The sequence below is a fragment of the Capronia epimyces genome (assembly GCF_000585565.1).
Source record: "Capronia epimyces CBS 606.96 chromosome Unknown aczIQ-supercont1.6, whole genome shotgun sequence".
NCBI classification, from domain to species: Eukaryota; Fungi; Ascomycota; class Eurotiomycetes; order Chaetothyriales; family Herpotrichiellaceae; genus Capronia; species Capronia epimyces.
The window spans coordinates 492183-517844 of NW_006912909.1; the positions used below are offsets into that span (position 1 = coordinate 492183).

At 54.1% G+C, this 25662-nt stretch overlaps 9 protein-coding genes across 9 annotated transcripts; 4 read left to right on the forward strand and 5 right to left on the reverse strand.

Annotated features, from left to right (window-relative positions):
* Positions 1 to 716: 716 nt before the first annotated feature.
* A1O3_07057 (uncharacterized protein) lies at positions 717 to 4669 on the forward strand (the record flags this gene model as incomplete). Its single annotated transcript, XM_007737171.1, has 2 exons — positions 717 to 4256; positions 4334 to 4669. 2 exons carry the CDS (start codon positions 717 to 719, stop codon positions 4667 to 4669), a joined length of 3876 nt encoding a protein of 1291 aa, XP_007735361.1.
* A 274-nt stretch (positions 4670 to 4943) lies between these two features.
* Positions 4944 to 5431, reverse strand: A1O3_07058 (small nuclear ribonucleoprotein G; the record flags this gene model as incomplete). Its single annotated transcript, XM_007737172.1, has 3 exons — positions 4944 to 5084; positions 5238 to 5309; positions 5402 to 5431. The coding sequence occupies 3 exons, from the start codon at positions 5429 to 5431 to the stop codon at positions 4944 to 4946; spliced, it is 243 nt and encodes an 80-aa protein (XP_007735362.1).
* Positions 5432 to 6686: 1255 nt separating this feature from the next.
* On the forward strand, positions 6687 to 8968 carry A1O3_07059 (uncharacterized protein; the record flags this gene model as incomplete). Its single annotated transcript, XM_007737173.1, has 3 exons — positions 6687 to 6744; positions 6802 to 7651; positions 7726 to 8968. 3 exons carry the CDS (start codon positions 6687 to 6689, stop codon positions 8966 to 8968), a joined length of 2151 nt encoding a protein of 716 aa, XP_007735363.1.
* Positions 8969 to 9721: 753 nt separating this feature from the next.
* Positions 9722 to 11311, forward strand: A1O3_07060 (uncharacterized protein; the record flags this gene model as incomplete). The annotated part of the gene is made up of 2 exons (XM_007737174.1): positions 9722 to 9803; positions 9960 to 11311. The coding sequence occupies 2 exons, from the start codon at positions 9722 to 9724 to the stop codon at positions 11309 to 11311; spliced, it is 1434 nt and encodes a 477-aa protein (XP_007735364.1).
* An 845-nt stretch (positions 11312 to 12156) lies between these two features.
* On the reverse strand, positions 12157 to 13768 carry A1O3_07061 (protein phosphatase PP2A regulatory subunit B; the record flags this gene model as incomplete). Its single annotated transcript, XM_007737175.1, has 4 exons — positions 12157 to 12180; positions 12236 to 12810; positions 12869 to 13514; positions 13586 to 13768. 4 exons carry the CDS (start codon positions 13766 to 13768, stop codon positions 12157 to 12159), a joined length of 1428 nt encoding a protein of 475 aa, XP_007735365.1.
* Positions 13769 to 14798: 1030 nt separating this feature from the next.
* A1O3_07062 (uncharacterized protein) lies at positions 14799 to 16274 on the forward strand (the record flags this gene model as incomplete). The annotated part of the gene is made up of 1 exon (XM_007737176.1): positions 14799 to 16274. The coding sequence occupies one exon, from the start codon at positions 14799 to 14801 to the stop codon at positions 16272 to 16274; it is 1476 nt and encodes a 491-aa protein (XP_007735366.1).
* Positions 16275 to 17149: 875 nt separating this feature from the next.
* On the reverse strand, positions 17150 to 18289 carry A1O3_07063 (uncharacterized protein; the record flags this gene model as incomplete). The annotated part of the gene is made up of 4 exons (XM_007737177.1): positions 17150 to 17221; positions 17327 to 17441; positions 17579 to 17677; positions 17778 to 18289. 4 exons carry the CDS (start codon positions 18287 to 18289, stop codon positions 17150 to 17152), a joined length of 798 nt encoding a protein of 265 aa, XP_007735367.1.
* A 1078-nt stretch (positions 18290 to 19367) lies between these two features.
* On the reverse strand, positions 19368 to 20747 carry A1O3_07064 (uncharacterized protein; the record flags this gene model as incomplete). Its single annotated transcript, XM_007737178.1, has 2 exons — positions 19368 to 20075; positions 20124 to 20747. The coding sequence occupies 2 exons, from the start codon at positions 20745 to 20747 to the stop codon at positions 19368 to 19370; spliced, it is 1332 nt and encodes a 443-aa protein (XP_007735368.1).
* A 1164-nt stretch (positions 20748 to 21911) lies between these two features.
* A1O3_07065 (uncharacterized protein) lies at positions 21912 to 23977 on the reverse strand (the record flags this gene model as incomplete). The annotated part of the gene is made up of 3 exons (XM_007737179.1): positions 21912 to 22049; positions 22100 to 22287; positions 22336 to 23977. 3 exons carry the CDS (start codon positions 23975 to 23977, stop codon positions 21912 to 21914), a joined length of 1968 nt encoding a protein of 655 aa, XP_007735369.1.
* Between the last annotated feature and the right edge of the window lie 1685 nt (positions 23978 to 25662).

Here is a 25662-nt window from a genome sequence, read left to right on the forward strand (position 1 = left end):
CCTGGTCGGAGAGAGGGTCGGCTGGTGCAACAGGTATGAGTTTCTGGCTGACGGACGGCGGGATGAATTGGAAACAGCGTCATCAAGCTGAAGAGTTCCTAGACCTACCGGAGTCCACCGTGTTCACCATGCTGGGCTGTTTGGAGGCCGGGGCCACAATATGCTAGGGGTGTGAAGTTGGCAGGCGAAGAAGAAACACACAAATGCCAAACATCGGTGGCCGCGTAGTGGCGAGGACGACAGAAATAGTACCGGCTCTAGCGGATGCTGAGAATAGAATCAAAAGAGGGACTGCTCTGGAGCCGTCTGCATCATATATACAGCTGAAGTTGAGAGTGGTGAAGGGTTTCCAGACGTCGAGTTAAAGGTGAATCTCGCCTTAGGCGGACGACAATTACCGTGCTGTTTTGCGCGAGCTCCCTCGCTGCTTTAACAATGTCACCACTGGCGTTAGGTGGCTATATCTGGCTGTTAGGGCGGCGAGTCAAAACAAGTGAATTAATTCACTAACCGACTGTCCCGTATATTGCCTTCTTGAACCTGTTAACAGACACTCCAACATCGTAGCCCGGAAACATCATTCTCTGGACAGGAGGCGGGCTTTATCATCGCCGTGGCTCACCTTTGTGCGTATCCACTATGTTGGTGGTGACTTGAGGAACTGCGACCATGGTTGATGACAACCTCATATCGGCACCCTTCAACCAACCGTCACGATGGACGAAGCAGGGATACAGCTGCTCGTAGCGCAGCCTCGGGCCCCTTCGTTCACGATAGCACACCAGAAGGTGGAGCTCGATATCAGCTTCAACCAACAAGTCACAGGGAGGACTGAAATCACGGTCTATCCTGACTCTCAAGACCTGAAGGAAATCAGACTGCATGGCCGGATCTGTACCATCCAAAAGGTCTTGGTGAATAACATCCCACCGGCCTCAGTCGGCCATGAAGACCCTTGCGACCAGCTCACCCTCCACGCGGACGCGACGGTTCAACAACATCACTTGCTGACCGAGAAGGTGGCGAGATCGGTCGGCCCCGAACCTGAGCCAGACATCATCATTAGCCTCCCAAAGAGACTGAGAATAGTGCCGGTTGATGTTGCGGAAGTGCACACTCAAGCTACAGGTTCCATCAAGATCCAAGACCCTCTAACCAATGGCACATCTGCGGTTGAGGCTACCCAAGCGCTGTCAGACACAACCGTTGCCAGATTCACACCTTTAACTGTAATCATAGAGTTTACATCTTGCCATGTTCGGGAAACGGTGCAGTTCGTCACCGGCAGACGCGGAAGTGGGCGATGGCCTCATGCATATACCCGGTCGAAACTGGGCCCCGGAGGTGCCTCGTCCTTGTTTCCTTGCGTCGATGTTATCACCAGCCGCTGCACATGGGATATCTCCATCAAGTGTGCCAGGACCATTGGCGATGCGCTCAACCAGGTGATGGTGCTCGATCCTGCCCAGCCAAATCCCGAAACTTCATCAAAAGAATCACGGGGCCAGAGTTACGAGGGAAAGGAGATGATGGTTATCTGCTCTGGCGAACTGACCGACGAGATCGTGGATAAAACCGACTCGTCTCGGAAAACGGTGTCGTTCTCCTGCTCTCAGCAGTTAGCGCCGCAGCAGATTGGCTTTGCCATCGGACCGTTTGAGCAAGTCAATCTAAGCGAACTGCGAGATGCTCAAGAAGTGGAAGAACTGGGCCGCAATGCAGTCGAGGTGCTTGCGTATTGTCTTCCTGGACGAGTAGAAGAAACCAAGAACACATGTCTACCCACCACGAAAGCCTTGGACTTCGTGGTTCACAAGTACATATCTTGTCCTTTCAAGTCATACTCAATGGTTTTCGTGGAGGACATGCCTTCCGACACCTCCATCTTTGCAGGCGTGACAATGTGCAGTTCCAGGCTACTGTACCCGGAAGAAGTCATCGACCCAGCTCAAGAGGTGACCAGACAGTTGGTCCATGCGATTGTCTCCCAATGGATCGGTATCAACATTGTTGCCGAGGAGCCTCGAGATACTTGGGTCATTGTGGGGGGTTCATATTTCATCACGAACCTCTTTATGAAGGATCTCTGCGGAAACAATGAGTACCGATACCGCATGAAACAGCAAGCCGATCGTGTCTACGAGCTGGACCATGATCGTCCGTCCATCTATGACATGGGCTCGTTGCTGCACGTCGACCCCGCCGAGTACGAGTTTTTGACCATCAAGGCACCAGTTGTACTGTTTATTCTGGATCGTCGAATAGCTAAAACTCAAGGCGCCTCGAAAATGCCCGGCATTCTGGCAAAGATCCTTACCAGAGCTCGGACCGGCGATCTGGTCAATAACGCACTATCCACGGATTTGTTCCAGAGAACAGCCGAGCGTATGGGACACATCAAAATCGACGACTTTCTAGCCCAGTGGGTGAAAGGTGCCGGTTGTCCTAGGTTTCAGGCCTTTCAGAGGTTCAACAAGAAGAAACTAGTCGTTGAGATGCTTATCAAGCAACTTCAAGGCACCGTGATGACAGAGCGAGAACTCGAGGTCGATTCGTTCATCAGAGATGCTCGTGAAGACTTCCAAAGCGTGTACGCCGCTCCAGCACAACCAGTGTTCACGGGCCCAATGACGATTCGAATTCACGAGGCGGATGGGACGCCTTACGAGCACATAGTTGAGATCAAAGACGCCAGCACAACGTTCGACATACCCTACAACACCAAGTACAAGCGTCTTAAGAGGAGCAAGAAACAACGGGCCCGAGCCAGTGCCAGGGCTGCCGCTGAAGGGGGAGACGAAGAGAATGATTCTCTTGTCTACTGCCTGGGCGACGTCCTACAAAGCGAGGAAGAAGTGGCCAACTGGAGAATTGCCGAATGGAGCACAGAGGACGAGGAACGAATGAACTCGGAGTCATATGAGTGGATTCGGTTGGACGCGGATTTTGAATGGATCTGCCGAATCAATTTGCAGATGCCGGGGTACATGTTCACTTCCCAGCTGCAGCAGGATCGCGACGTTGTCGCGCAGCTCGAAGCGCTCAGACATATCTCAGTATATCCGCCTGCACCTTTGGTTTCTTCCATCTTTGTCCGCACGCTGATGGACCGGCGCTACTTCCATGGCGTCCGGGCGCTAGCAGCCCAATGTTTGGTGAAGCATGCTAGAGACGAGGGCGAGGCGAAGAACATTGGGCTTTTCCATCTCAAGAGGGCGTTTGAGGAACTGTATTGTGTACGGGATGAACAAGGCTCGGCTATGACACGGCCCAACGACTTCTCCGACCAGCTGGCGTATATGCTGCAGTGCGAGATCGTCGAGGCCATCGGCAGGGTGCGAGACAGCAGGGGACACACTCCGACGGAAGTCAAGGAGTTCCTGCTCGACAAGCTCAAGTTCAACGACAACTCGGCCAACGAGTATTCGGACGCATACTACATCGCGCGGCTGATGAAAGCACTCGCTCAGGCCGTCATTGCACGACCTCAACCGCCGCCGCAAATGCAGTCGATCGACTCGGGCGCCAACGGGGACATGGTCATGGGCATGGATAACATGGATCTCGATTTCGAAGACGAGATGCACGAGATGCGCCAATTCGAGCTGCAGGCCCTCGAAGAAATCGACCGGTACCGCCGAATGGACGAGTGGACCAGTTCCTACCAGAATCTGTATTCCCGGACGGCGCTGGAATGCCAGGCCATGCTTGCCGCGACTGGCATTGGTCGGTTCTCGCCACTGCATTTTCTGCAGTACACCAGACCGGGCAATTACGAGATGCTGCGCGCGGCGGCATACAATGTGCTTCTGGGTCCCGCCGTCTTCGACAACACCTCGATCCTTCGCTACGTGTTGTACTGCATGGTCGCCGACGCGTCGCCTTGGTTGCGCCAGAGTCTGCAGCGTGCATTTGGCAAGGTGCTGGCCAAGCGAGCCATCGGCGACAGGAATACAACGGCGCCACCCGCAGCTGATGGCCTGGTCATTGAGGACACGGCAGCTGGGGCCGACGCCCGGCAGCACGAGCTGGCAAGACGGCAGACCATCGAGGGTGCAATGGCCGCGTTGAAGCAGGAGCTTGGGGACAACCATGTGCTGCAATCGGCCTTGTGGGATGCAGTCTGTTACGACCAAATCACGCTCGAGGATTTACAGACGCTGCTGGACTTCTGCCGACTGCTTTATGAGCCGATCAACCGTATGAGGGTGACACTGCGACTGCCGCGCTACTGGCGGGTAGACAATCTAGGCAAGGTGAGTGGATTCACAATGCTTTGTTTTTCTGTCGTTCGTTTTCCAGCTTGGGCTATCTCTAACATATATTCCACCAGGGCAAACTCAAGTTCAGCCAAACGCGCAGAGTCAGGTCGAAGCCTGTTTCCAAATGGCAGCCCGCTGTGCCTGTGCCGCCTGGTCGTCCAGCTCCAGTCCTGCCACCAGCACGACCTGTCGCTACGCCAGCTAGTGGCTTGAAGCTGACTTTCAAGATGGGCTCGAGCCAGTCTTCAAACCCGACACCCACTCCCCCGCCGCCGGCACCGGCACCACCTCCCCCTCCTCCTCCTCTTCTGCCACCGCAGCCGGCGCAAACGCAACCACAGCCACCGAAACCATCAGGCGGTCCAGGTCGCGTTGTACTGAAGTTTAAGGGAGCCTTCAAGGGATGATTTTGTGGGATTCTCGCGGCTCTGCAACTCGTAACACGCCGGTCAACGGCCCATCCCTGCCACCGCAGAGGTTGGCGATGTACGCGAAAAAGCAAGTCGCTCGGGAAGGTTGACGCGACAGTGTTGCCTGGTGCACCGTTGATACCCAAGTAGAACATTGTAAAACAGAATCATCCAAACTTTTTGACTTTCGGCCCCTGGGGTATCATGCTAGAGACTTGAGAGAATTGCACACTTGTGATTTTTTTTCTTAATTGATTCCTCCTTTCCCTGTTCATCGCCGATCGTCGCCCACGCGCTCGAGCGCCTCGAGCATCACAACCGAGTTTCCACGAATGGCGACCATGCCCAGCCGCTCCCGTTCGCCGCCGGGCTTTTCCTCTACTGCGTCGTCGAGAACAATGTTCAGGAACACCTATACTCGCATGTTAGCGCCATCCTTGTGATATTCCGACGGTCTTGGTCTCGCGGGATCTGCCATTGCCACTGCCATTGATCCTGATTTGGGCTGGGCTCTGGCTCTGGCTCTTTGGACCGTGGCTCAACTTGGAGAACACGCCATACGTACATCGTACCCGCGCAAAATGCCAATGACTTTGCGGTTGCCATTCAGTTGCACGAAGAGGCGTTTTTCCATATACTGCACGACAAGAAGAGGGTGGTTAGCATGCCATCATAACGTAGGTACCTGGCGTCTACGATGGAAGTTGTAGATGGGCAGGCGGGGCATACTTTTTTGAGCTCGGGTTGCGCTTGAGGCATGATTGCAGATGGATTGTGGTTGAGTTTGTGCCGTGCGTGGGTTTGGGCAGAAGAGATGAGAGAATTCGAGAACGCCGACTTCCAATGCTCGGCGAGAGGGTGTATTGCCGTCTGTCGTGTGTTGTGTGTTGTATGTTGTCTATACCCCGGGCTTGCGCTTTTGTTCAGTTCGAGTCGTTGCACTGCAGGCAGGGCATTGGAGAACTGAATTCGAGAGGCGCCAAGGCGTGGTTCAAACTACTCGCGGCTCACCCCCCGATTAGGAAATAGTGTGATGCCGCTCTTGTGAAGCTTGAATGCCTCGTGCAGTTGTATCATTATTAGGTGTGAGATCATTCATCGATCCTTGCCTTCACTGTACACACTGGACAAAGTCAAACAAGACGAGTCATTCTTGGGGTCCACTTGAGCCTGCTCTTGAAGTCGATGGCAGTCCCCCGGTTCTTTACATCCATTGGTATGTAGAACTTTCTATCGATGCAACTGAATGTCAGGATGCCTAGGACCAGAACCTCACAGGTGAAGTTGAAGATGTAAGAGCAGGCCTTTGAATCACACCAGGCCGGGCGGGTAACAGGCAGTGGAGGACTCCAGGTGACTCCAGACTTGAATCCTGCCAGCGACATGCATAGGCAAATGGCCATGAACACATCACAGATCGGAACATCCGTGGCCGGGGTCGGCACTCCGCCCATCCCAGCCGTATTCGAGGCGTATGGACCGCCTGCGTGCCTGGAGACGGTGCCTAAGGACCCCGGTCGACATTCTGATTCTGCTTAACTTGGCGTGACCACGACAGAGAGAGTGAGTGTGCGCCTGCGCCCTGGGCTCTTTGGGCTGAGGCCTCCAATGTGACACGTTCCTCGTGGTACAACGACGTATACAAGCCCTCCGCTGTGTCACAAAGGAAGACATCTATCTAGCGTCGAACAAACCCTGTCGAAGCACCGATCACGTCCAAGCCTAAGCCTCTTAAGCCTCCTTAGCCCTCCTGATGGCCAATAGAAAATGCAGGCAGGCCTGGATCGAGATTGGGCTCGCTCGCCAAACCCGCCCGCGGAGCCGACACTCGTCTGGTCTGGAACGAAACGGCCATCGAGGTCGAGGTCGAGGTCAAGGCCAAGGCCTGTACTACATTGCCTTCCAGCATTTCTCGAGCCTTCCGTGCTCCCACAACTGTTACCGACCGCCTCACACAATCCCCAGCGAGCGTAGAAATACCATACGGGGGCCATGAGCGCAGGCAATTGCGGCCATGTCGGATGATCCGATCCGGCGCCAGGTTCAGAGAGGGAATCGAAGCTGTTCTGAGTGTAAGATCGGTCGGCGAGGCGCTCCGCTCAGACACCCTTGTCTAATACACGCAGCAGGCAGACGCCTCAAGGTCCGCTGCATTCGGACTCCTCCAGAGGCACCAACCTGCCGAAACTGTGAAGACTGGGACATCGCATGCGTTCAACAGGTTTGCAGTCCGCGACCAATTCAGAGCCAACGACTGCCTTCTGGATACCGAACCGCTCAACTGGAATCAGAAGTCGCCAGCCTAAGGGCTGCTGTGCGTGACATCCGACGCAGCCTGGGATATCGGCCAGCTGTGATCCCAGAATCAACTGGTGCTTACCCGGGAAAGAGTCTCGACATCTTCCACTCCGTCGTCGTCGACGACGATGACTCCTCCTCCTCCCCAAGAGTCTCAGGTGTCCTCGCAGCAGAGCAACCTTCTTATATGCGGTCGTTGTTGCACAACGACTTGCTCAGTGTAGCATCGCCTCACCATGATCAGTACCTCAGAGACATCAAGACAATAACCTCCGCACACTTACTGAACTTGTCTAGGCAAGCACTACAGAAGTTGATACCGCCCGAGAACGAGATCTCCGAGCTTGCAAGATCTAGTTTCAGATGGCTTGGGCTCATTTATGCCCTGCATCCCCTACCATTTGCGTTCAGTTCCCAGCAGGAAATACTGGAAAGCTACGGCTCCATGCATCAGCCTGGTGTTGATATCATAGATCTTGCTTCATGGCTTCTCGATGTTTCGTTTTTGGCTCTGCAGGACGGGCAAGGACGGGCTACTCCTGCCACCAAACTTCAAAACACTCAAAGGGCCACGTCCTTCCCCCGAGCCGTAGCTTATACGGTGGAAACCATGATCCTGTCTCATGATCGAATCACGAGAATAGAGCGTGGGATAGTGATGGCGATGCGTCTTCTTCGACTGTCAGTGCACGACCCCTTCTAATTGAACCCTTTTGCCCGCCTGAGAGCAAACAACCAGCTAACAGCCATGATAGTCAGATGGGCATGGGAAAGTTTGAAAAGGCGTGGCTCCGATCGCGACATATCATCGCGGTCGCGGAGCTTTCCGGAATTCCCAGTATATCCCGAGCGGTCCATTACAACAGAGCCAATGGACTGGCCGTCGATTACACCCAGCTTCAAACTGCTAAATTGTGGGAACTGATATGTTCTCCAGATAGGCTCCTCGCCATGCTGGTCAATCTGCCATCCGGCACCAGGCGATTTTGGCGCCCAACCAATGAATTAGCACTAGTTATCAACGGTGTGGTGCAGCCTCCGACCTACTTGGCATACCTGTCGGATTTTGCCAACAGAGTCCAGTCTCTGGAGGATATGAGCAAGGCAGAAGGACTGGGTCCTGAGGTCTACGCATCCGTATTAGAGCTCGACAAAGACATGAGGATGCTTGCATCTCACACCCCCAGACCCTGGTGGACTGAAGAGACTGAACCCCGAAATTCAGGCCGCGTACTCCAGGTTATGCATTTCTACATCCTGTTGAGGGTGCACCTACCCTTTGCCATGCGACGACAGCCCAATGAAGAGTACTTCTACAGCCGCCTGACCTGTATGGATGCATGTGAGTCAGTAGTGGAGCGCTATCCATTCTTGCGTTTGGCGGTTCCTTCGGGCGCCTTTATCGCACGGCTCTTGGATCTGCAGGCCTTCGTTGCCACGGTCGTCCTTCTCCTTACGTCTCACACCTCGCCCTCGACGGACCGCTTGGAACTAGAGGTCAACAAGCCGAGAAGGGAAGCTGCGATTGCGGCAATGTTCAACTTCCTAGAAGACCACGGCTCATCCTGTTCCAGCTTTGCCCATCATGGCGTTGTCACCATCCGCTCGCTTCAGGCACTGCTCCAGCAAGATAGCAATGCCTCGATTTTACAGCAATTGAGATTGAAAGTGCCGCTTCTTGGGACCGTCCTTGTCCACCGCAACGAGCATCTAGCATATGCACCACCGGCCGACAATCTTGAGGCTTTACATACTGGAGAACAATCAAGCATGGATTTGATGAACAAGCCGCTCGATGCTCAGAATAAGGGGGACTCTACTCTCAACCATGATTCCGCTTGGACGCCCGCCACACAGCTTCGAGCAGAATGGCACCCGAATCAGTTCTCGTGGTCGATCGAGGAGAACCATGGAAATTTATTCGAAGATTCCTACATGGACAAGGCCTTTGACCAGTCTCCAATGTGGCAGACACAAATTGATAATTTACCTCCCTAGCAAACTTAATCAAGCACTCTTTCCACCGGGGTCGCCTCGTTATAGTAGTCATCTATTCCTTCTCTGGCCCTGGAGGGTATTATGGAGGGTACATTGCAACACTAGTCCCCAATTTTCAACGTGTGGTTCAACAACACCTTGTCACAGACGGCAGACACATTCGCAACTGTTGCTTGCTGTCTGTATATACCAAAGGATAGAAATCTAAACGACCGTAGACTTCCATTTTCCTCCGGCTGTTTGCCGCTATGTCCTTTGAGACCATGTGGTCAACAATCCCGTCTTCTTAGACATCAAGGGCGACCTAGCAGTGATACCCAAGTTTGTGGCCCCTGTTGGCAAGAACTGTGGTGATCAAGGTACCTTTGACAGATCCACCACATCTACATGAGAAAAGCAACAGTATCACTGCCCTTGGTAAGGAAAGGACGACCGCTTGAATTGAACTCCCAACAGAAATTGCTCCTAATCTCACCAACTCATCCTCCGCAAGACATGAGCCCTCGTGACAAGGCTGAGATGGCCAAATAAAATTACGTCTGACCAGATTTCGGCCCGTACCATTCCGCTTTCAAAACCTGTCAGACCGTTCTCCATTTCTTTCCTGGGCGAGGGCAGGCTCCCCGCATTTCGTTCGACCTTTTCTCATTCACGATAACCCAAGGACCACTATAACACCAACCACCACGCCACCAGCACCGGTAGCCAGTTACAGGCCTAGTAGAGACTAACACCTTCTCCTTCTGTACTGTAATGGCCTCACTATTCAGCGCGCGGCGCAAACCCAAGCGCATCGTCCGGGACGAGGCAGACACGCAACAAGACCCAGAAGAAGGTACTTTTCCCACCAGTCCTGTCCTGCCCATGCCCAGTTCACCTCTGCCCAATCTACGCTCGCAAGACTTCGATCTGCAAAGACACGCACTCTGACAATGATCTTGTTTCGCATCTAGTTGTGGTCCATTCGTGCTGATATGATCGAGAGAAACAGACTCCGGACCCGTCGTGAGACGGCCGACACTCAACACTCCAAAGACGAAATCCAAGTTGCGAGTATCCTTCAACCCAGGCAATGAAGATGCGGGCACAACCCCTACAGAAACAGAAGGAGAAGAGGTGGTGTCACACCCAACAAAGTTGTCAAGGATTCGGCCGTCGAGCGCAGCGCAAAGTTTGCTCAACCGCGCCGTGCTGCCATCGAGAGAAAGCGCTGAGGGTCAAGACCACGACAGAGACGGAGACAGGCCGAACTACAGCAAGGCATATCTCGAGGAACTACGGAACTCGACTCCTACGACGCCCCGTGACCTCGCGTCGTCACGCGATCTGAGCCCTTCCCTTGAGCTTGTCGACACGGCGGGCGGCTCAAACACGGGCGCACTCGCGCTCGATCTGGAGAGCAAGTTCGGCAAAGCCGCCATCAGTTCTGCATCGTCTTCACGCATCCCCACAGCGGCCGAGATCCGGGAGAAGAAAGAACGGCGCGCTCGTCTTGCCAAAGAGCAAGCGGCTAATGCGACAAGCACTCGAGCCAATTCAAACAACGAGGATTTCATTCCATTAGAGGACTACGACTCGGACGGCGAGTTCAAGCCCCGCCGCATGCAGGTCGGCTCATATATCCCCCCATCCCGCGAACGGGAGGAGGACACCCGCCTGGTCCGCGACGACGAGGACTTTGCCGAGGGGTTCGACGAGTTCGTCGAGGACTCCGGACGGGTGACACTGCTGTCGCGCAAGGCGCAGCGCGAGCAGACGCTGAAGGAGCGCGAAGCCATCCGCTCAATGATCGCCGAGGCCGAAGGTGGCTCGCAACACTCCTCGTCCGACGGGGGCGGCGGTGACGGCGACGATTCCGACCAGTCTGACTCGGAGTTCGAGCGGCATCAGCTCTACGAGTCCGCCCAGACCCATCGCGCCATGGACGGTTTGGCCGCGCACGCCGAGCACAAGCGCCAGGCCAACCGGCCGCGGCAACCGCGCCACACCACCGCGATCCCCAAACTCAGCGTCGGCCTGGCAAGGCTACGGGACATGGTGTCGCACTTGGAGTTCGAGCGCGCCCGAGTCCAGAAGCGGCGTGCCGACATCTCGCGCGAGAAGGCCGAGATCAAAGCGAGCCAATCCCATATCCAGACAACTCTCGAGGAAACTGGACGGGAGCTGGAACGCGTCACGAAAGAACACCTGGCAGGCCGCGCCGCCAATGGATCCGCCCCAGGTACTCCGGGCAACAGCGCGGGTATAGATGCGAACGGGCACCACTTGCACCCTCCTGCCCCAACGACGGAGAGAGGCTTGGAGTCTTTCGGGAACACTCCTGAAAATACAGACTCCGTCTAAGGCACACACCCTGCCGGCATAGATCGAGTAGTGGATTGCTAGAAGCCACGATCACATCGTGCGTTGTTCAGTAGTGTATGATGTTGCCTGGACATGGGGCATTGTAACCCAGCCTCACGGTCACGGTCACGGTGCGAGGCTGTTTCCTTTTCTCCAGTTCGGGTTTCAGCTCATTTCCATTTCCATTTCTGACTACTTCATTCTTGGGCTGTGCTCGTGTGTGTGACTTTCACGTCACCCGGTTTCTATCTCATGATAGTAGAGCCGCTGCGTCCCGCCTTGCATTTCCTCTCATCTACATCCCCACTTCCTGCCGCGGTGGAGAAGCATCATCCATCATCCTCGATGCCCAACAGGATCCCATCTTCCAGTCTCGGCCCTGAATTGCTGGCCTCGTCAATCACATCCTGGCCTGCTAGAGAAGGTGATTTCGCGCAAAGCAGAAGTTGATAGCAAAATCCAAGAAGAGCGGCCGCTGGTCGCATATAACCACCTTGCGGAACAAGAACAGGGACGACTATCTACGCAGGGGGACCCCAAATCCATCCATCATTCCTCTGATCATTCTTGAGCCGCAATCGATTTCACAGTCGTCGTAGAAAGACGTCCATCTCTGCGAGAGATGACCCTCAGCGTATCTCATCGAAGCGTCAACGCGTCCTAGCATCACATCACCGGCAACCGTTTTGCCCACGTCCCTCAGACAGCATAGTATAGAATGGCTCCATGTACGACCGGTCGTGAAGGAGCAGGCTCCAGTTATGCTGCACACGTTCTGATCCGCACGGGTCACCTCTCTTGACCAAAACTGGAAGACGGTAATGCAGTGGGGTGGGAAAGCATTTCTATAGGGCAGAGAAAACAAAGAGCTAGAAAAGGTGTCAGTCAGAGGCAGTGCGGTAACAAGCGATGCAGAAAACTTACATTGTTCGTCGCAGCGATGGCAATGCTGTCCTCGAATGGATGCCAGCTCATGTGTAGGATCTTCTTATTGAAGTCAATCTGGTCTGCATCCGTCTCTTTTCTCATTCTGCTTCCGGTTCCGGCGGCGGGGCTACCTGCTCTTGAGCCTCCCTTCTTGCTTCCATTCGGACTGGTGGAGTTGATAGGGGTCGGCACTCCAACTTTCTTAGCCTTGAAGGCCGATTTGTCTGCTTGGAGTACCACTTCTGTCTCTTGCTCGGGATCGGAGGGGTAGATCATGAAGTTGTTGTTGTAGCTTCCAGTCATGACGTTTTTACCATCACCGCTGAATACCACTTCGAACTTGTCAAAGATGCTGTCGTTTTCGTACGTGTCGCACAGACGCGGCCTCAAGTGCTCATGAATCGGTATCGTCTTGACAGGCTGTCTTTCCATATTGACGTCCCAAATCTTGACTGTCAAGTAGTCTCTTGACAGAATGTACCTACCATCGTGGGAGAATCGTACATCGGAGATGGAGGAGATGATTTCGGAGAAAAATGATCGGGTGGACGGGTCTTCTTCTTGCTCGAATTCTGCAAACATAAAGTCAGCCAGCGAGGAAAGACTGCTCAAGTCAATGGGGAAACATACGCTTTGCATGCTGGTCGCACAATGCGCTCTCACGCATGTCCGCCAATTTGATGGTGCCTTTCGAGCTGGCATACATGAACCAATTGCAACTAATGGGATGGAACTCGGCAGCAGTGATGACCTCAGTGAGCTCCTCCATGTTGGCTGGTTTGATGTCGACGATGTTGAAACTCTGATCTTGGATGTTGAGATTCCATAGGTTGATGCGGAGATCGTCGCTACTAATGAAAGTCTCTTGATCGCTGTTGACAGAAATGCTGTTGATATGATATGCATGAGCGTTAGCATAGGTCCGTCGTGGCACAGCTGCCACGACCGTGTCGTGGTGAGTCAACCGGGGCAGTTTGAGTTGCGAAGCGTCCTTGATGTGGAGGCGAGGTGGACGAGGCGCACCACCGCCAGAGACACCTGCCGGGGTCAATTCGTTTGAGAGGTTGTTCTCGGCCACAACCTTCAGGGACTTTTCAAAGACCTTCCACAGCTTGATCGTCTTATCATTTGTAGAGAGTAGGTAATGGGACGCATTTTGACGCTTGCACCATTTGATCTTGTTAATCTTTTCTTCTATCTCCAGGGATTTGAGGTAATCGAATTCGGGCTCGTGAGACTGGAACTCGGTGTGAAATTTATACTCGCATGTCTTCTTCTGTTAGAATGGTCAGTCACTGACACTGCCGGGGGGGATGGAAGGGATAGATCGATTGGGGGAATACTGACGGTCTCGTTGCGTTCAAATAACACAACACGGCCACCTTTGTCTCCAGTGGCCAGATAGTTGCCTGTGTGATCAAATTCAACAGTTGAGATGATGTCTGCCTCCGTGATGTCCTCGACGTCCCCTTTGTCGCCAAAGCATTGAGTGAACTTCCATGTGGGAGTTCCGTGCTCGGCTTCCACCATCTTTCATGCCCAGGCCCTGTGCGCAGGGGATTCCACCTTGTCCGAGAGGGACAGACCAAAGACACACACCCAAGATCACAGTAACGGTTTACCGCAACGGTGGCATGGAGCGGCTGCGCTCGAGGTCAAAGCGGTAGACGGGGCGATGGTAGTGACAGGACGTGTTTTTGGTGGGTGAAGTGGTCAGGCTCAAATCGGGGCTTTGTCAGCGATTGCGGCTCTGGCGACAGGCAATGATGGCCAAAATACGAAATGTATGGAAGGAGCAAGAAGCACACTTGTGACGGGCCAAGAGGTCGCGTGAAGAAGATGAAGATTATCAAGAGTCAGCAGGGATGGGTGGTGGGATTGTGGTCGTGGGAGGATGCAGTCATGCAAGATACAAGGCGGGTGTCAGTGGTGTAGCTAGCTTAAAGTAGACACCCAGAGAGCTTGGGGGGGTTGCAGGCAGGGGCAGGTGCTGTCACTGCTTGTACGGGATACCACTTCATCACTTTGGGGGGTGCCTAGTGATGCCCATCCAGCCACCAGCCACCGCCAGTGCCAGCACAACAGCTCACAGCTCACAGCGCGGCCAGGCCAGGCCCTGCCTGCGCACGCACGTGACTAAAATATCCATGACATAGACGCCAAGACTCAAGCTTGATGAATACTAGCATCTTTCAACTAATAGTCCTCCGTAGTAGTAACACATACTACTTATTACAGCGGAGTAGTCCGAAGTACTATTACTACTAGTATGAGTATCCGACTACATATGCAGAAACCCGCCGCCGATGTATGGCCAGCTGAGAGCGAAGCTCAGCCTTGCGGACCTCGGGACAGGTGAAGTCTTTCTCGCTCGGTCCTGGGCTGGATCCAGCCTTTCATCCTTCCACCTGCCTTGCTAACCGACAGAGGTTTAGGTAGTTCTGCCGTGTTTGACTGATCCCTTATCAGGTGTATCCTTTGGATTGGAGTTGTGGTTGTTATTCTTGCGCGAGACCTAGGCCAGGACTCCGTGACATTCTCCCCACCAGCAAATTCCATCATGAGACCCTTTCCCAAGAGACTCAAGTTCAAGCAAGCTTATACATCAGCATACGGCCAAGTGCAGAATCGGGGGGCGGCCTTCCAGCGGAAGCTGCGGCTGAAGGAGATTCTTGAAACCGGCTCCTCGCATCCACCCACGGCATCTGCATCTGAATCAGATGTCGAGGGCAAGGCGGCAGACGGCCTAGCGACACTTCCAACGGAAAGCGGCCCAGGCTTCAGGACGAAACATCCTCTGAAATGGACCATCAATGCGAAACTAGAAGAAGGCAAGCTAGTTGAAGACGGCAAGCCTCTCGTGTCCCCGATTCTGGCGCGGGACGCGTGCAAATGTGCCAAATGCGTCGACGCTTCAGATCACCAACGCAACTTCTCGTATGCCGACATCTCGCCTGACATTTCATTCCGAGACATCACCCGGGTCGAGGGACGCGACGACACCATTGTCCGCTGGCTGAACGACTGCGCGCCGCACGTGAAAGGAGACACGACGATCCTCAGCAAAGAAACGATCGCGAGCCTGAAGAGCGAGTTCCGCAACGCGGCACGGTGGGCGCTGTACCGCCGTCCGCAGAAGCTGTGGGACGCCGCATCGTACCGGCGGGACACCACGCGCATCGACTTCAACGACTACATGACCGACCCGAAGACACTGGGCGAGACGCTACACTTGCTGTGGCGGGACGGGCTGGTGTTTATCGACGGCGTGCCCGAAGACGAGTCCTCCGTGGCCGCCATAGTCAACCGAATCGGGCCTCTACAACAAACCTTCTACGGACCGACTTGGGATGTGCGGTCAGTCCCGGACGCGAAAAACGTGGCGTACACGTCCAAACACCTGGGCTTTCACATGGACTTACTGTACATGCGGGATCCGCCCGGGTTCCAGTTCCTGCACTGCGTGCACAACAGCAGCACGGGCGGCGAGTCGCGGTTCGCCGACACGTTTCGCGCGGTCGACACGCTGTTCGACGAGGACCGGAACATGGTGCGCACGCTCATGACGTACCCGGTGCGCTACGAGTACGACAACGACGGCTTCTTCTACTCGGACGCCAAACCCACCATTCTCAAGCGCCAGGAGCTTCGGGTGCCTCACCGCGTCACCACCGACGCCCGCCACGTGCGCGCCATGAAGGACGTCGGCCACGTCTTCTGGTCGCCACCCTTTGTCGGCAACATCTCCAACCAACCCACCCACCACGAGCTGGCTCATTTTGTCGCCAGCAGCAACGCCTTTGCCCAGATCCTGGAACGACCGGAGAATGTCGTCGAGGAGAAGATGGACAGCGGCACCTGCGTCATCTTCGACAACCTGCGCGTCGTCCACGCCCGGAACGCTTTCGACATCAACTCCGGCAGGCGCTGGCTGCGCGGCGCTTACCTCAACCGCCAGGATTTCATCAGCAAGGCCGTCTCCATGATGCCCAAAATGCCAGTCATCAGATATATAGAGGCCGGCGAGTTTGAATGATTGATCCACTTGGCCATTCCATCCAGCTTGATTTTTTTTAGCATAGCAATCGGCCGTAGTCTTAAGGATTCGGCTTCCCCAGACTTATAGATCTATCTCATCCCCTCGTATAGTCTAAATATTAAGTTCTACCATCGGCTCGTGGTGTATTGAGGCCAGCGAGTTTGAATGATCGATCCACTGGGCCCTTCCAGCCAGTTTGTTCTATAGCATAGCAATCGGCCATAGCCTTAAGGGCTTCCCCAGACTTAAAGATCTATTCTTATTCGGCTTCTTCAGTCTTAAAGAGCTGTATCATCTCGCTCGTGTGGTCTAAACATTAAGTTCTACCATCGGCTCGTGGTGTAGTGGTGTAGTGGTGTATTAGACTCTACGAGGGGTTTGATTTGCTCTCTCTGAAGTGAAAGGTCAAAGTCCGACGGCGAAGAAGAACAAATAGATCCGCATTGCGAAAACTAGATATGCATGACCTGGATGAACCCAGACGCCAAAGACTATGACTCCTTCGATCGACGCGACGCGACAGTTAGGTTGCGGTGCAATTGGATTCAGCCTGTGTATCACTTCGATTTGCGTATATCTATGCGACCTTTCTCCGGTTTGCTGCATCCAATCCACCCAAGGTCAATTCATTTACTTGTCATATCATAACACACTCCTCTGCTTTTCGCCAGCAGCTATGCAGCCCAGCATGTACATCAATCTCCATAGACATTTGCATATCTCTCCTTCTTGGATCATCTTGGATGAGCATAGCTCGGGGTGGTCTTGCTGTCTCAAGCCAAACACAAACCCAATGCTGAAGCCCCAGCCGAAGCCGAAGCGAAGCCGCCGCTTGATTCACATTCCAGACGAGTTGCACAGCCAATGTCACCCTAGGAGCTTGCAGCTGTAGGCGCGGCAAAAGGTTTGAAAAAGTCCGGGTCGGCCTCTAACTCTTCTCGGACCTACATCACGGGCGGAAAGAACACGTTAGCCGACCAAGGATTCCACACCTCAGGGCACACCTCAGGCCAGCCTGTTGCCCAGCCGCCAAGGGGAGTAACACGTACAATGTCCAGCCCACCGATTAGTTCGCCATTGGTATAGAGCTGCGGGAACGTAGGCCAGTCCGAGAAGACCTTGAGGCCCTCACGGACGTCGTTGTCGGCGAGGATATTGAAGAACCTAGCGACAGAAACACGATATTAGCCAACAATTGATACAGTGTGACTCGCCACCCTGCGTTGGAAGGTCTTGTCCAATCTGCGCCTTTGGTCGACTCTGGCCGAGGCGGAAATACAAATAGATGTCATGCGACGTACCCATACTTGACTTGGTTCTCTCGCAGGATGCTAACCAGCTGTCGACTGAACCCGCACTGCGGAGCGCTGGGGGTGCCTTTCATGAACAGCATAACCGGTCTGCCACGTCGTTATGTCAGCCCACAGAGAGCGAATTCTTTCTCTAGTATTATGATCCGGAGACAAAGTTCTCCAGTCCGTATGCATGGTCATGACTCACGCAGCTTTAACCAACTTGGCGAGCCTCTCGTTCAACTCTTCCCTCGATTCCTGGCTTGACGAGTCTACCGGCGCGGTGGGGGGATTCGAAGACCTCGGTGCAGCATGGCCGTTTGGCTGCTGCGGAGTGGCTTGTAGAGGTGGTGGAATGCCATCTTTACCAGCGCCACTGCCAGTTCCGGTGTATTTCTCAACCGCGGCGCGGACCTTGCCTGCATCACTGCCGCTCACAGTCTCGAGGACCTTTCCATCCTTTTGTAGGACGAGGAACGGCACGGCCGTCACATCGTAAGACTCTGAGACGTCGGCGAGTTCTTCGGCGTTGATGGAGAGGAACCGAATGTCGGCATCGGCGGGATATGTGGAGGCGAGTGTGGTAAGGATAGTGTTCATCTGCGCACATGGAGCCGCCCAGGGAGTGTGGAAGTACAGAACAACGAGGGTCGAGGGGGGGACGGTCTTGAGGATCTGATCAAAGCCGGCTTCGGACTCGACCTCTGTGAGAGGTGCCATGTTGAAGACCGCTTTACGGGGAGTCGGAGTCGGAGTCGCGAGCAGAGAGAGCTGACGGTGCTTTATACGAGTGAGATGGGCCAAAGAAGTAGCACGCACAAGGTTGAGTAATTGCAAAAGTCGCAGGTGAATGATTAGGTATAATTACTAGGTTAGTACTGACTACAGCCGGCGGGTGGCTAAGTCTCGATTTACGAGTATTTTCGCGCTGCCACTGCGAAATGTTCCGATGACGCGATTCTCCGATCGACCGGCCACTAGACCGTTATCGGCTAATGGCTCAGCCTCGTGGGAAACCGAAACCCCACGGAGATGTTTTCTATCATCAATCGACTGCCGTTACGCACAATGTTTCTCATTTGGGCCTCTTTCTAGAACACGAGAACACGAGAACACAGTGTCGGAGCCACGCACTGGCTGCAATGATGAGGGACGGGTCTGCTGCCTCAGAACCTAATCGTGCATCCGCGAATGACAGATACGACGGCCGACATTCGAAGCCAACAAGGCTTCAGTTGCGCAAATCGATACATGTCGTTGAGGGACGGTCAAGGTTATGATATATGAGCGGCTTCTGGCCATAATTCCTTCTCCTGAGGAGGAACATGCTCCGGTGTACCAGAGTGCATCTCAGGATTCAGGCAGCGAGCTTTTGTCGTCGCGCTGTGTGCAACCCGGGAGGCCATCAGGCCCGCACAGCCACCGGAGCAAGGCACACAGGTGAGGCGAGATTGGTTCATCAAAGACCCCTTGATATCTTGTAATCTCCAAGTCAGATGAACAACGGCCCAAGGCGCGCGTCACCTTGCGTCAACACCAACCTCCGGACATCCCTTGGAGGACAACCGCGCTGTCCAAGGACCTTCATTTGGTCGGGCAATACCCTCCATCCGTGCTAACCGAGGTTGCATCTGAAACTGGCTATCTTGTCCAGCGATTGCGCTTCAGGAGAGCGTGGTGGCTGGCACTGGCAGTGAAGTAGACGCCTCAGTACTGGCGGCAGCACTGAAGCCGCGGCCTGCGTATATATGGCAGTTTCCTAAATCGTAGGTCGAACACCCCAGACCGCAGTTGCAAATCACTTTCTCCATTCCCCGCGACCCCTCATGAATGCCTCGATCGACCTCCATACCTCTTCCACCGTCTCTCTGTCCCTCCACCTCCTTGAAGCTCTTGCATCTTGATCCACATTGGCACCATGAGCTCTCTCGTCCCACCGTTCCACCGCAAATGTCTTGACACTGCTTCCCCAGCCCTTGACTTCTGCCGGGATTGGCAGGCCTTTCTCCCCTAGATAGATGCCCAGAACATGGCCAAACAGCTCCTGGGGCTCTCGCCACTTGTAGCCTCGGAATTGCCATATCTGGCCGGTAGTGAAGACGGCCACCACTCGGGACCAGTAATCGGGCTTGAATTGTTCTGGAGAGTCAACGAGAATGAATCGATAGGGTTTCTCGCTCAGAGAATGGAGAGTTCGAGTGATGTGCAACAAATTGGCCGTCGTCTGCGAGGATAATGTGGGGTGATCGGGCGGAACATAGAGTCCTGTATCAAGGAAGGTTTTGATATTTGACATGCGGAGGAGGGAGGACGCCGAAGGCGATAGGAGGATAATGGGATCGGACCGTTTTGCGGACAGTGTCGAATATAAGGGTTTGGATGGGCCCGCAGCAGGACGAGTGGCAAGCGCCGCACTTCTGGATGGCTGACCGGGTTTCGTGGATGATGGAACGCCTTTTCGCCGTCCGAGAAAGATCTCAGCATGCTTGCGCACCTGAGAAAAATCCTTGCCCAAGTCAGCCAGGAGCCTTCCAATGTCAGAATCACTTCCTACCGTAGGTTTTATTCCTCTCAAGACGGAGTTATGATCGCCCATCTTCCGTTCACCACTGTAAATTGCTTGAAGTCTGGCATCAATGACCTTGACGGGTCTTCCGCCAACAGTATGAGTGACGCCGACGCCCGAACCACCAACTGTAGGAACAGCGGCGCCACCAGCTACATCTGCAGCTCTGTTGGCAGCATCTCCTATGGCGGCCGCGCCTTCAATGGGCTTGATATATTCCGACTCTTCTGACGCGCCTTCAAGCCAAGTGATCAAGTCTAAACGCTCGACAAAGACCAGGTTCCGGATTTTCTGCCCCTCCGGCAACTGCTTGTCGAGTTCTGCCGCCAGCGCAATGTATTCCGGGACGGTGACATCTTTGTGCTGCCACGCGAAGAATATACTGCGCAGATCAACCTGGGCGGTATCTGGGGTTGTAGACGTGAACCTTGTTATCGTCTCTAGCGGCAGGCAGAGCTGGGTAGGATGGGTGAAATAGAGGTCTGTCGCATCAACGAACGAGTCCGTCCTGTTTGCTTCCGCCGTAGCTGGATCTGAGGTTTTGGTGAGGATGGGCGGTTTGGACGCTGCGATGGAGTTTCGCAGGAGCTGCAAGACATCCGGAGCGGCCATCGTGCCAGTATCACGGTCGCAAGGTAGAATGGTTTCAGGCCCTGTATTGGTTACATTCCCAGGACTGGTCTGGCTGCAGGGTATTGTTGACTTGACTTGGTCTGGGACTTTTGCGGAACAGGACACGAGGACGTTCGGCGAGTGTTGGGTTTTGGCGGAGAAGGATTATCGATTTTCCGACTAATACTAGCGCTAACCAACGCACCTAGCGACGTACCTCGTATTAATCTCACGTCCGCTGCTACCTCCCTACTCGGTCAGCCTGATTTGGAGCTGAACCCGAACGCTGGTGCGAGTGCCAGCATAACAGTTTCGCCTGTGATCGTGAAACATGCACTCCTCTAAGCATGCAGGACCAGCGTCGTAGTGCTTGCTCGGCGTGTTGAAAACACGCCTGTGACGGACTTGGTTTGCAGGGTCGTCCTGCGTCAGCTCGACAAGGCCCGGGAAGTAGATGCCGGCCTGAAGAGCGGGTGCCGAACAATCCTCTAGTAGCACCTTGTCTCATCTCGTCAGATCCGGTCAGTCAGAATGGCTACAGAGAGCTGCAGCCTACTCCACGACCTTGACGAGGAAGACAGGTCTACAGGTCTACAGCAACACAGACAAACCCGAGACAGGACAGACAAGGATTTCCTAGTAGTATGTTCAGCTCCGTTTCAATTCAGCTCTTTTCCAACACAGCTATTGACATCCCCAATGGTCCTCACTTCTAGGTCATTTTTCTGCCTGTCAAGCACAACGAATGCATTTCCAGCCCATATCCCTGCTCTGCTCCAGGCATCCATGTTATCTACGTTCCTCCGCCGCGGGGTATCTTTCCAATGCAAATGCTGAATGGAGAGCACGTCGCTGAAGATGCTGCTAATAAAAATGACAAGCCACCACGCTATGCAGAACCCGTACATGATTGTATGCAGAAATGTGGCAGTAACCCAGAGTGGAGCTTTGAATGCTCACGATCTCGACAGCCACCAGCCGTAGCGGCCTCGCATGTCAAATGATATTTGACTTTGGCTGGCAATAGAGGAAATACCGGTTTTGTACATCAGATCCGCCATGAGATCCTATTTTCTTATGTTCGCCAGATGTGAATGGCGGTCGCTGACCGGATCACAAACTTGTGCGCCGGATTATCCAGTGTTCATTGTTCTTGGAAGAATGTTATGTTCGCGTGTTCGATCGACTGACGCCTCGTTCTGGAGCCGGGGAAAGTGTGCGATTCGAGCCGATTAGATCAATTTCGTGATCTCGAAGTACAGCAGCATGCTGCGGGTCTCGAAGGAACTTGGGGACGGAGTCCTATGGTCTGGTTAGAGAGAGACATTTCCCACAACTGCTGGGGAACTTACGCTTGCCATTAGCTTGAACACTGCGGCCTGTGCAAGCTCAAACAGGTCCACAACTTCCTCGAGAGACTGTTGCATGGAGGCTTCATCAATATTGGTCCGGATCATCCTGCTATCCAGACGATTGCGCAGGGAATGGTCAATGTTGAGCTCAGAAGGTGCTCCTGAAGCCAAGAACGAATTGTAAAGACCTGAAGTAGTTAGATGGTGCAGTGGAAAGGAGCCGGGACCAAACTCACCATAGGCAGCGGCCAAAGTCTCCCTTACAGCCTCCGGTCGCTCTAGCTTCCCTGATTTCTCAAGCTGCCGGTAGTTTCTCGTAAAGTCGGTAACATCGAAATAGAATTGTAGATTCTCTTCGCATAACGACTGCCGCAGAAACTCTCTGAACAATAACCGGAGCGCAGCGTCCTGCAGTATTAGGTTCAGTCTGCTCACATTCGAGTCTCTGGTGAGACGACCCTTGTCCCGCAGGTCGTGACTGTCTTCGCTCTCAATACTGGGTGGCCGCGCAATCCACCCGTACACCCGCTGACCTCTTTCCGTGATGACGTAGATTGCATGCCGGGTAGGCTGGAAGTAGGTCGCCATTGGATTCACGCGAATGTACGCTCTGTCCTCAACAATAGGGGTCATCAATTGCCACTTGACAAACAGCTCGGCAATTTCAAACGTCTCTCTGCGGTCGACGGTGGTGCAGCAGTCCAGTAGCCAGTCGGAAGCGGCTTTGCCGGTGAATGTGCTCTGTACAGTTTTATCCAACACCCGTCGTTCTTTGGCCATCTTGACACCGACAAGGCCAGTAGCATAGTCAGACACGGAATCTGAATCGGACAGAGAAGTGGAGCTCTTCAAATTCGGGCCCTCAATACCCATAAACCTCCGGAAAATGATATCAATGGTCGCCTTGTCCTGCACAAGCTTGTCTGTCTGGGGGTCTCTCTCCAAGGCGACAATCTGCATCTGTGCTCGCTTGAGCAGTGGTTCGATGTGGCGGGCATTGATTCCATTCTTGCTGCAGAATCGATACAAAATTGCCAGGCCTTTCGGCGTCAATTGCCAGACGGCGCCCTTCGTGGGGAAGGTCGTGATGTTCCTAGATTCGGCTGACTCGATCAAGCGAGCATCGACGAATCGTTGACAGACTGAACGTGCCATTTCTTTGGCCATGGAGAAAGTGGTTGTGGTGGTTGTAATCACCCATCTGGAAGGGTTATTCGGATCGGGTATGCGATTGGACTGGGAAAATTTCAGCGAACCAAGATTCGTAATGGCCTCCTCGGACAGAAACGTTTCTTCGACTCTTGAAAACCGGACCCGGTGTGGTGTGAGCGGGAGACTGGTGATCAAGGTGGAAAACAAGTCATTAAAGTCTCGGGTAAAAGGTCTATCGTCATCGGTCATGCGCAGGACCTTGGAGGATGTTTGGTGCATCCTCCCAGGTCCCTTGTCTGTGTTCGACATTGGAGGCACTGTGGTACTATTTCTTGATTCTTGACTGGGCAGCGGCGATCCGCTCCGTCGCAATTGTCCCGGTCTTTGGAGTTCGGGGGAGGTGGGTGAACGGGGGAGGATAGGTCGAGCAGTATCAGGAGAGGCGGAGGATTTTGACAGGCTGCCTGACGAGGTGGCAGACCGTAGACTTTGCGTGGGAGTTGTGCCGATGGCGGCCAGATTGGCGAAGGCGCTGGATGTCTTCTCTCTTGCCAATGATGCGAGCGAACGTCGGCTCCTGGTCTGCGTGATGCTGGTCGAACTGGTACGGTGGTGGTGAGGTGGGCGAGAGGACTCCGGACTGGGCGAGTTTGAGGTTGGAGGAGGGTGATCAGTAGTGGCCGACAGGGTGATTGGGGGTTGTAAATCGTAAGCCGGCGAAGTCATGGAGTTAGCGACAAGCGCTTCGTTTGACTCGGTCATTATTGATAGGGACTGGCAGTTATGCGGGTAAAGATTCTCAGGACTTGGACAGAGTCCGCGGGCATGGTAGAGGACTGGCGGTCGACGGTAACAGAAACACGGACGGGGGCGCAATCCACAACCCACGAAGAGCCGGGATTGCCCTTTCACCACGAGACCACGAGGGTGTGGAGCTCTTCCTAAGCCGCAGGCTACCTAGGCCCTGCACCGCGGGCCCTGGCAAGGGTGTGAGAGTGGGTAAGGGTGTAATTCGAGAAGAATCGTCTCGGAGACTTGAGTCGGTAGCGCTTTAGGCCAGGAGCTGCTAACAGGGCGGGCCACGGCAGATAGAGTTAGACGAAGTTTTTTAACGAGCAGGGCGGAGGGGCGGTCGATAGGAACTGATCTTCCACCGCTATGATCTCAAGAGTCCTCGTGGGAGGGATGGCCTGTGGGTTCTCCTGGTCCGGCAATTGCCTGGGTTGTCTCGTCACAACTTTTCTTCCGTCACAGAGGTGAAGCCAGTCTCGCTCGTCGGTGGAGCGGCCGAGGAGGACAACTATTACGGTGTGTTTGATCGGAGGAGGTAAGGATCCTGCGAGGTCGCAGACGAGTTTGAGCGTGAGTATGGAGCACTGCTGCTCCGGGCATGTAAAAGGTTGGTTTGGTGCAGCGGAGCTTGAGGGCGATCAACACCCGGTAGCAGCTCGTTTTTTTTTTGGGCGTATGATATGGTCGTTTGCTTATGGGATGCCAAGTAGATAGTTAAGATGATATGATGTCGTCCAATCTACTCTGTAGATGATGTCGCCGTTGCAACAAAAGAGAAAGAAAGACACCAAGCGCAGGCAAAGACGTGGAAGAGGGCGCTGCGCTGCACAGGACTAGGTGGTCCAGTGAAGCGCACTACTAAGCACTGACACCGGCAGTTTTTGGCACTGACAGGCTGCGCCGCCCAAGTCACGACTGGCAGGTGACAGTCTGCACTGCATCCAGTAGGCCCAACAGTTGATTCTTCAGCGTTGCTCCAGACACCTGCATCCACCTAGGACCCGAATCTCGGTACCGACACATACAAAGTGGTGGTACGTACCCTACAGCGTATGCACTTTGACTTGGTCCCCTTACTCTGTTATCCTGAGGTAGGTTCCCCAGATCGCTAGGCTTGTCAGAGCCTCACACACCGTCACACAAGGGAGGTGTTTCAATGCACACAGCCTAACGCGACTGCAGAATGCAGGGTGTCTGTTTTCAGTTGCAGCCTAGTACCATAATTGGCCTTTTGCCCGCTTTCCACGACATCCTCGACACCTCGACGACGCTTTCGTGGGCCCCGAAAACCGGCCGGACTCGCTCTCCGCGCTTCAAGGCGTGGGGGCGCATGTCAACCCTCACTTACGAACACTTCTGGTCATAAACCCATCACTAGTGGCCATATTTACTAGGCGAGGAGTCAATTTCTCGTACAGAAGGGGGAGGCAGTAACGGGTTAGCGGCCGCCACTGCTTACCAGCCAAAGCCAACCGCAAGAGCAATTAACATGTGCTATGTTACCACCAGTATCAGAGTATTGAGCTTACTGGAGGTCATTGTGGCAAGAGCATCCAGTGATCGAATTGGGCATGAAAACCATTAGGCAGTACAGAATAGTAATGGGCGATTGGGGACGG